Source organism: Xiphophorus maculatus, chromosome 20 (assembly GCF_002775205.1).
Source record: "Xiphophorus maculatus strain JP 163 A chromosome 20, X_maculatus-5.0-male, whole genome shotgun sequence".
NCBI lineage: Eukaryota > Metazoa > Chordata > Actinopteri > Cyprinodontiformes > Poeciliidae > Xiphophorus > Xiphophorus maculatus.
In genome coordinates, this window is record NC_036462.1 from 25,114,369 (window position 1) to 25,124,337 (window position 9,969).

The window sequence follows — 9,969 nt, forward strand, 5'->3', positions numbered from 1 at the left end:
ATCCAGAGGTTTTTAAACTTTGCAGTAATACTAGGAAACCTTTACTCAACGTTATCAAATTGCAAGATCTCATTCAACCAACTTATTTCAGTGATGTCACTGTTAATAACACCGAAGTCAAAACCGTGTAATCTACTTACGGTTTTGTTTGCAGTCAACTTGGCAGCTGATCCAAAATCGGCGAGCTTAATGTGACCAGTCCGGTCGATGAGAATGTTCTCTGGTTTGACATCTCTGTAAGGAAATATTTTATAGGACATTTGATACTGCTTTTAAAAAGCTTTTTGATGCCTCAGTACTTTAACATGTCAGCTACTCCAAGTTTAATGGAGCACATTAGGAAACATCAGCATTGTTTTCTTTTTTTTTATACTTTATGTTGTCTGACTCGGATGTCAAAACCAATTTAGTAAAAAACAAAGTAGCAACACCAACTCAGAAACTCTAGTGGCTCCTCCTTTACCACATACTGGAGGGAAAGCAGTAAAGAGATGGATATGGCTTCGAGTGTCTAACCTGTGAACGTAACCCAGCTGGTGGACTGCCTGAATGGCTTCTACCAACTCAGCCAAATAAAACTGAGCCATTGACTCGTCAAATTGATCCTCGTATCGGTTCAGCAGAGACATCAGGTCACCGCCCGGCAAGTACTCCATGGCCTCAAGACACACACAGACAGACAAAGTCGATAGAAAAGAACATAATAATAGAACACAAATAAAATATGAGGCAATAAAATACAACATAACATTTTAGAACTAGACAATATATCGAATCCCAGCTGCAATTTCAAAGTGTGCAACACTGAGAACTACTTACATCTAATATTTGGTAGTATATAATATTTCAGGGTCCATCCGTTTTGCTTGTTAATAACATATTTGGCCACGCTGATGGACTTTCACTTTCTTATATGCCCACACTTGATTTATAACATGAAACAGAACTGTGATTAAACAGGCAAAAAAATACTGAAGGACCCATTCCATATTCTGTTTGGAGACTATAAACAACTACCCTCATGGACATGTTACAGAGCTATCTATTGCACAAGCAATCGTTTTAAACAATCTTTTCTTCCAACTTTTACTTTACTTCTTAATAAATTTGATAACTAGTTTTAATTTTTCTTTTTAAACTAATTTATTGTTGTACCATCTAGCTACCCTGTCACAGATTGGTGGTTTTAACTGCTGTAAATTGCACATTGGCAGTTGCACCAGATATTTTTGTTTGTTTTTTTTGGTATGCATGTAACATTGTAGTCATTGTACACCTGCCTGTTAATGAATGAGTTTTGGTGAGATGATGGCAAAGAAAAGGAGCAATGAGGGGGAAAATGGGTTAATCATGACTCATATTGCCATTCTGGTATTCAACAAGCATGTCACACATGTCATGTTTTCAGAATATATAGACCAAATATACTCTGAGATGCACCAACTAAACGGAAATTAGAACTGATTTTGGGACATGTATCCAAGCACATGTCCCAAAATTTTATCTGATTTTTTTTTTTAAACAAAACTAGAAAGAAAGAAAGAGCTGTGTCATATTTACAGACAAACCAGTGGGAGTTTTAAATTAGGATGTATTTCGTAAACACAAAACATTGATTGTGCTGTTGATTTTGAGCCAATCAAATGCAAATTGGCTGATTTCATTCACTGAATATTTATCATCTATATGAGACAGCAATAAGTGTTGGATCACATATGATGCATCTGAGCTCACATCAAAGCTATATTCAGATTAAGCTCATAGGGTATTTCTCCTCATTATAAATTCCTTATGTAAGGAGTGGATACTATTACAGATTTATCTCTGATACCGCAGTCAAAGCATTGCTAAAAATAGACCAAGAATACCCGCAAAATCCCTGTGCAGTGTGTATTGCTGTGATCAAAACGTTAAATAACACCCATCCAGCGAAGCCAACATGCCAGGAATTATATCTCATTTGATATTTGCATACATTTTATCTGAAAACACAAATAACTGAAGATTATTTTGGCAGTCTTCTGCACCTTGAGGAGAAAGAAACTGGTCAAGTTGATTGGAGCTATTCGGTTCCTTCAACACACACACTTAACAGGCGAGAGCCCCTGGCGCATGAATGGTCTGAGAGTCTGAATGAACAGGAGCATTCTCTAGTGTTACCTAGCAACAGAGAGACTGGGAGCCTCTCTGACACACGGATAAAGATGGATGCTTTGTATTTTTGTCCATGCTCTGTTAGTGTGCATGGTGGGAAAGAGGGGGAGTGAAACGGCGATGAAGAAGAATTGAGATTGACACACAGGGGGCATGAAGCAAGATATATAAGGGGGAAGTAGAAAAAAACCCTCACTATGGAATGTACAGCTTAAAATCATTTTTCCTTCAACCTCAGTCAGTGTGGGGTCAACACAAACAAAGATTGTGTTTTGTGTAGGAAAAACTAAATAAAGGTCGCTTTAGAGGCTGACAGAAGCACAATTTTTGTAGAAAAGTTTCCTTCCCTGTATCTAAATAAACCCTAGAGATGTAAAAAATATTAACATAAAAAATCCTGTGTTTTTACTGGCCAAAAAGGAATACATCAAACCAAAAATACAACCAGTCACACTTTGCCAGACTGATGCACTGAAGAAGAGAATAGCATGAGTCATGTCATTAATCATAAGAGGGGGTTAAAAGGATTTCTGGAGGTCTTGCACATGCTTTACTAAATGTTTAAGCCTAGTCTTTGTAGCTGACTCTTTCCCCCTTTCTAAATTATTAAACCACTTACCAAGATTTAAAAGTCATTTAGGAACAGAAAGCAACCTGTCTAAGAAGATGATTCAGTGTCATGTCTGATCTTAGCAGACAAATGAGCAAAAAAAAAGAAAAAAAATTTCAACAGCTACCTTTTTTTCCTAGCAACATGGTTCTGATTTATCCTAGCTGAATGAACAAAATCCCCAAATGATAATAGGTTGGCAGGATTTGAACTTGAAATAATGCAAGATTTCAATTTTATTTTTTTATAAATACAGAATATAGTGCAGAACTTTGAATTTGTTGACTTTTTCTAACCCACACAGAGTAAAAAATATACATACAGGTTGAAAATTTCCCTTTATCCTCTAATAAAATGTATGTGAATGCCCATTTGGGAGTAGATGGGAAACCCCACATTTTTTGTAGCCATCAGTGAGCTTCTGATACAACTTTGGCTGCATATTTAGACACAGTTTAAATATGCAGCAGTGGGTGGGATACTGGCAGGGACCTGAAAGTCTCGAGTTTTAAATAGGATTAAAGTATTTTTTGAAGTTTATAGATGGCCTATTTAAATCATGTAAATAAACCATTTTTATTTGGGTTTAAAACCATCGGCCTACTAAAACAACAAATTGTGTGCATAGACCAGTATACTGCAGGTTGCCAAACAGACAAATCTCATGATTCTACCAACACCATGCTTCACAGCTAATAAGGATTTAAGTCTCATTTTGATGTAGAAAGACATCAAAATGTCTCATGCTATTCTCTTCTTCAGTGCATCAGTCTGGCAAAAGACCATGTCTCATCTGAAGTGTCTGTAAGCCGAGCCTAACGGTGCAGATTTTGGAGTGGCCATGTCAATGTAATTGTTAAGCGTGTTTCACAATGAATTGTAAAACTCCTCTTGTAGTTCCTGTGTACTTACTTCAGAGGTTTACAGTTCGGATTAAAAGCTTGCGAGTTGGACACAGGACAATGTTCCCAAACAAAGTTCAGTACTAGCTTTGTCCTAAATCTATATATATAACAGGCCCTATGCTATCCCCATCCGTTCACACACTAAGTCAGTATGCACTCGGCTGAGCTTACCCCATAGATCAATGGCACAAAACATCTCAACTGGGCTACATTCTTCTAGTGCAGCAACTTGACCACCAGACAACCACAGTTAAGCTACAGCACTTAGGAAACGCCTTAACCCATGGCTTATTAAACATGCTACAGTCTCACCAGGTAGACGTGATCTTTATCCTGAAAGGCATAAAGAAGCTGTGGAATCCATGGACTACTATTCAGAGCCAGAATCCTCCGTTCCTCCTCATGAAAAACAACCTGTAAAGAAGTAAAAGGATAGACATACAGTATGTCAACTTAAATGTTTCACATTACCAAACTTGTACTTTGTGAACAAATACAAAAAACTGCTTTCAGATGATTTAATTTATTAAAGGAAAAGCTGTCCAAAACAACTTGGTCACAACTTGTAAAAAACCTAATACAGGGTTGCGTCACCCATGGCAACACTAATCAGCATCTAGCGTTCCTGAGCCTTCCACATCTCTGGAGGAATTTGGCCCCCTCTTCTTTCAAAAATTGTTTTAATTCAGCAGCAGTAGGGGGTTTTCAAGCCTATTCAAGATCACACCATGGTCTCTCAATTGGATCTTAATCCACAGTTTGAATGAGCTACTCCACAACCTTCATTTTGTTGGGTATTTTTCTTTGTGCTACTGTGAGGTTGTCACCAAGATCTGATTTAACAAAAGCGTGCTTCAACTTAAGGTCAAAAATTCTTCTTCTCCGGGGTATTCTGCTAGAGAGCCAAATTTTTGGTTGCATCATATATGGCAAGTTATACAGAAACTGAAGCATGAAAGCAGACCAAGACCGTCACACAATCACCTCCATGTTTGACTGATGGTATGACATTCTTTCAGTCAAAAAAATCCTGTTTAGGAAATGTGAGACTGGGTTTTTTTGTTCTTTTTAATTAGCGGAGGAATTATCCCATGAATGCTATTAGCCCATGTTGACAGAGAGGCTGCATTTATATTATGTTTTTGATGCTACAACCTATTTTAGTCACTTTGGTTATCTGATTAACATAACCAGATTAACGTCAGACTATGTTCAACAGGTGCCAAAAATAACTTGTTTGAAACATGTAAGTACGACAGAAGAAATCTGGAAAGAGGTAAATCCTTTTTCACAGCACTCTGCATGTAATGAAGGAAACCTTAGTGCCTAGTTCCTAGTACTTATCTTCAACTTAGAAAACACAAAGAAGATCATTAGAGGAAATATTAACACACTATTATCAATCATCCTAAGACCTGATATTTGCCATTATACTTTAACAGAATTTTGTTGTATTTAGTTTTTATAATCTTCTCAGATTTCAACAGGACAAAGGCTACTAAATAGGCTAGAGTAGTCTGGAAATTAAGAGGCTATAAGTTTCATTCCAGCTTCCCCCATGCCACACAGAGCTCATTGTTGCCCACTGATCTGTGAATCACTGTGTGAAATTTTGTGCCAACGAGCGAATGTGACACATAGTGACAGAACGGGTCAGTATGGTGAGAGTGGTCGGTTCATTTACAAAGCAGCTTTCGAAGATGGATGGATTTTGAAAAAAAGAACATACTGTAAGTATTCAATTCAATTAAAAATACTTTAATCCTAAAGGGAAATTAAATATAAAGTACAAATGACCCTTGTTACTCAAAAACCACTTCACTGTTCAAGATATCATACTTGTAAATTATATCAATTTCCTTCACTTTATGTTCTTTTCATCCTAAAAATGTAATTTATTGTAAACAAATTGGTTCCATGTGGCATAAAGAAATAATTACTCATTCATTCAAAGTCATGCAGTTAGTTGCTCCCTTATTATCACTTCCTGACATTGCTCATGTACTGTTTTGACAGAAATCTGTTCCATTAGTCATATGCCAGGGACCACAGCTGTGAAATACCATACCCAGACTTTTCTTAATGTTATTCAGCCTTACAGCGCTCCCCTGTGGATGTTTCTGACAGTGCAGCTTAAGAATATTAAGTATACTAAGAACAATGTCACTGCAGGGATAGTGTTATTCTTCACTAAATTTTCTCAAAAGTATTGTCTAAGTTTTGCAAGCTTGTCACATATTTTTTGGGTGAGTCAAACAAGAGTGACTTACATTTTCTTGAGTACGTAGCACGGCCTTGTTCATCGTTTTCAGTGCACAAACATCGCCGGTGGCTTTTTCTCGAACTACTCGAACTTCAGCAAAGCGACCACGGCCGACCACTGCACATAGCTCAAAGTCATGAACCGCTGGCTGCAGGGCACGCAGCTCGGAGACGGTCTCAGAAACTGTTAGGGAGACAAGCATTGGATGTAAGCAAGAAAAATGTGTTCATTATGATATATTTAGGGTTCCTACATATGTCCAATCTCAAAATCCCATACTTTTCAAAGTAGTTTTTTTAAAACAATGTTCTAGCCAATCATGTACAAAATATTTACTAAACTGGGTTTTATTACCTACATGTTACTCAAATCATGACAAGACGAGATCCAATTGTTGCAGTTTGATAAAGGACTATTTCAATGCTTCTTTAACATTTGGAGCAACTTATATCAGCTCTATTTTCTTGCCTATAAAACATACAATTCCTAACATTTTGTGAGACAAATACAAGAGCTCACAGTACTTTTTAAAAATAATTTTAAAAATGTAAAAGTACAAATGCAAGAATTCGTAAACGTTTTTAAAAGACAAATTTAAGACTTTAAAAATAGAACCTGCAAAAGACAGGAACAGGAACCAAAAGAGATGGGGAAAGAGACAGGAGAATGAATGAATGTTACATATCGATAAAAGATAAAAACAATACTTGAGTTGGAAAAAGCTGTCACGTGGCAAATCAAAAATAAAAAAGTGCCTACTTTAAATATAAAACAACACAAAACGCTTTTCAGAGTATCTGATATTTATCTTTCAATAAATGGAAAAAAGAATAAAGTTGGCAAATTCAGTTTTCGCTTTTACATATTTACCAAGACTTCTCACTAGATATGCACTGAGATGAAGTTACTTACATTTATGGACAAACTTTGCCACATGTTGAATCTTCATTAGCTCAGGGGATGTGCACTCTTGGTAGAGAAGCAACAGAGCCTCCAGAAACTCCTCCCGTCCTAAGCTGCATCCTCCCTGCTGACCGCCGCACAGGCTCACTCTTCCCTGGGGACAACACAGGAAGGGGGAGTCATGTACTGACTGCGGGCCACCGGCTTTAAAATATGCCGAATGAAAGTAAGATAGTTAGATATGGCCATACCTGAAACACCTGGTTGAGACGCAAGCTGCGACTGGTGATTGGGTCAGCGGAGGAGCAAGGTGTTCTCAGCGTTCCCTGACTGACGTATTTAAATTTCAGCATGGTTCCCTAACCCCAGATAACCTAGGTGAAAAGCACACGGTTATTCAAAGTTGAAGTACCGCTAATGTTGGGTTTTCAAATCAGTAAACGAACCGGCTAACCAAATGTCAACACTCCGTCCCTTTAGCTCGCGCTACGTCAACGGTAGCTAACGTCCACTTCTCTAAAATTGCTAACTAACGAAAACACGTCACTCGCTGCTGTTCTCAAATCATATGTATGTACACAAAGTACTGAGATGCTTAAACACTTACCACACTGCCATGCAGACAATAATAATACAGTGTTAACATAGATGAAGCGATATACTCGTAACCACACTCTTGCCCTCGATATTCCCGCTGTTGTTTCCGGGTGAACTTTCAAATTGTGCGCGTTTCCCGCCCACCTCACGAGCCTAGTGAATGGAGGTGCTTTCTGATTGGATATTCTTCATCTTCCTGGGCGGGTCTGTGTATTGTTTCTAACCAATCACTGATAGTTGACCTCAACCGAGGGTTTCTCCGAGGAGGAAATGCAAGGGCTGTGTTGTTATCGCAAACGTTAATCTGAACATTAAGTGGACACAAAGTTAGGGCATTAATTTAATTTCTCTTTCATCCCAGAAAATCAAAGAAAACTTTTCAAAGGTTTTTTTTTTTTTGCACAAATATCAAATAAGATTAAACGTATTAGTTGTAGGCATTGTGTCACTTTTAGCTCTCCGTGGTTGTTGAGACTTGTTTATGGAGAGAGATATGTTTGCATTTTTCAGGTAGTTACAGAGGACGTGTGAGGCTGTTTTCACTGTTATTTTTCAGTAACTCTTATTCTGAAACACCTAAGTTTGAGCTGCAAGGTAAGAACAAGACAAACGTAACTTTATCATATGCAGTGCCTTCCAAAGGTATTCAGCAAAAGGTATTCAGCACCACTGGAACATTTTCGCATTTTGTCACATTGCAGCCACAGCGTTTGGAGTCATTTTATTTGACATATCAATACAGAGCAGTGCATGTACTTGTGAAGTGGCAAGAAAGTGATGCATGCATGGTTTTCCACATTTTTCTTTTTACAAATAAAACCACAAAATGTGTGATGTGCATTTTTATTCAAACCTTCAGGGTTAGTTGCAGATTTCACTGCGATTATAGCTGGACGTTTGTTAGGGTTTGTCATAGTACAGGTACCTGCTGTGCACATCTAGACACCGACACATTTGGTCAGTCTTCTTCTTCTCAGATTGTGTGGACATTATCTGTGAACAATGTGGCAATATGTCTGGCAACAGGTCTGGACTTTGACTGGTCCATTCAAACATGTAAACGTGCTTTAATTGAAAAAAATATTTCAGTTGTGTCTCTGGTGGGAAGTTTACAGCCTTTGTCCTGCTAGAAGGTGAACATCCGCTCTAGTCTTGTCTTTTGCAGGCAATATTAGTTTTTCTTCAAAGAATGTCCTGTGTTGGCTCCGTTCTTCTACTGCTGATAAAAAGGCTATGGTGTATACCCTTTTTTTGCAAACCAAAATGAAATTGGTTTTCATTTTCAGACAATGTTTTGCATGAAGCCCTTGTGTTACACCTCTGTGGCTTAAGGCAATCTGAAAATGTGACTTCTCATGGTTTTCTTTGAAGTTTTGGTGGTGTCTTGCTCGGTTTGCAGTTGTGTCATTGTCTTCCCATTTTCAGGTAATAGACCAAACAACGCTGAGTGAGACGTTCTCACTCACTGAGATGTTCAAGAAGCAAATTAAGCTTCTATAAGCAAGGGTGTAAATCCCATCTCATTATTGGGGGGGACCATAATCAGGAAAATTTCTTAAGTCCAATTTTGGGGGGGTCGGCAAAGTTACAGTGAAATGTAACGTTAAGTGTGGTTTAAACAGTTTTTAACCACATTCAAGCTGCAGGACCGATAATGACTGGTAATGCATATCAAACGTGTTTTTCTCAGTAAGCAAACTATTGAGAAATAAAACTAAAATTCAAATGTTGCTTCTATACGAGTTTTGTTCAGTCTGACTGATCTAATCTCTGCTACACCTTTACAAAATTTTAAGGTTCTAAATAAAAAAAACTTTAATGAGTGGCTGCTCTTAATAAAATTCCTCATAAACATTGATTTATTGAAATGGCTCCCAATACAAGTTATGGGCTGTTTAAATTATAACTTGTTAAGTTGCTTTATTTTTAAGCCTTTTTTAGTTTTGCCATGTCCTGGGTGACAGAGAACCAAAAGGTAGATAGAAATGAATATCTGAGGGGTATTATAACTTAAACATAACTTTTAAAGCACGGGGGTTTATATAGAAAAATATTCAGATTTTATTTTGTGGTTTTAAAGGCTCTACATTGAAGACAGTGAGAAATAAAGGCGACTTTCTGTTTGTTTGTTTTTTCTATCTGTTCTCAGCTCCCACAAACAGAGCTGTCGGCCACTGGCTCAGCCCGTCCCTCCTGTTTCAAACGCTTCTAATTTAACTAAAAGTTACAGAGCTAAATATGAATTAGATGCTTGCTACCTTTGACAAAAAAGTTTAAGTCTATGAAAGTACAGCAGGGTAGCAGTTTTGCTAATAAGGCAGCTTATCATGATTCAGCCAAAGTAAGAAAATAACGAACTGCAGGACTTTATTGTTAATGTGTTTCTTCTTATTGAGCAGTGAATGTAAATAAAAGGTTTACATGTCTTTTGCTGTAAGTATTTACTCACTGGAGGGTTTTATGTTTGCTAGCTGTACAGCTAACAGCTAGCTCCTCACTGTTGCTCCTCCTACACTTTGGACTGAACCATTGTTCTA

General features: G+C 37.6%; 1 protein-coding gene across 7 annotated transcripts in view; it reads right to left on the minus strand.

Annotated features, from left to right (window-relative positions):
- LOC102221896 (citron Rho-interacting kinase-like) overlaps window positions 1–7,533 on the minus strand; it is a 42,767-nt gene extending 35,234 nt beyond the window's left edge. For all 7 annotated transcript variants that reach the window (XM_023324930.1, XM_023324928.1, XM_023324925.1 and 4 more), the window contains exons 1-7: window positions 7,443–7,533; window positions 7,087–7,209; window positions 6,845–6,989; window positions 5,940–6,115; window positions 3,982–4,083; window positions 517–659; window positions 141–234 (exon numbers count right to left, since the gene is read on the minus strand). In XM_023324930.1, the coding sequence (XP_023180698.1) occupies window positions 141–234; window positions 517–659; window positions 3,982–4,083; window positions 5,940–6,115; window positions 6,845–6,989; window positions 7,087–7,188 (762 nt within the window). In that variant the 5' untranslated portion in view covers window positions 7,189–7,209; window positions 7,443–7,533. The remainder of the gene's footprint in view (window positions 1–140; window positions 235–516; window positions 660–3,981; window positions 4,084–5,939; window positions 6,116–6,844; window positions 6,990–7,086; window positions 7,210–7,442) is intronic.
- Between the last annotated feature and the right edge of the window lie 2,436 nt (window positions 7,534–9,969).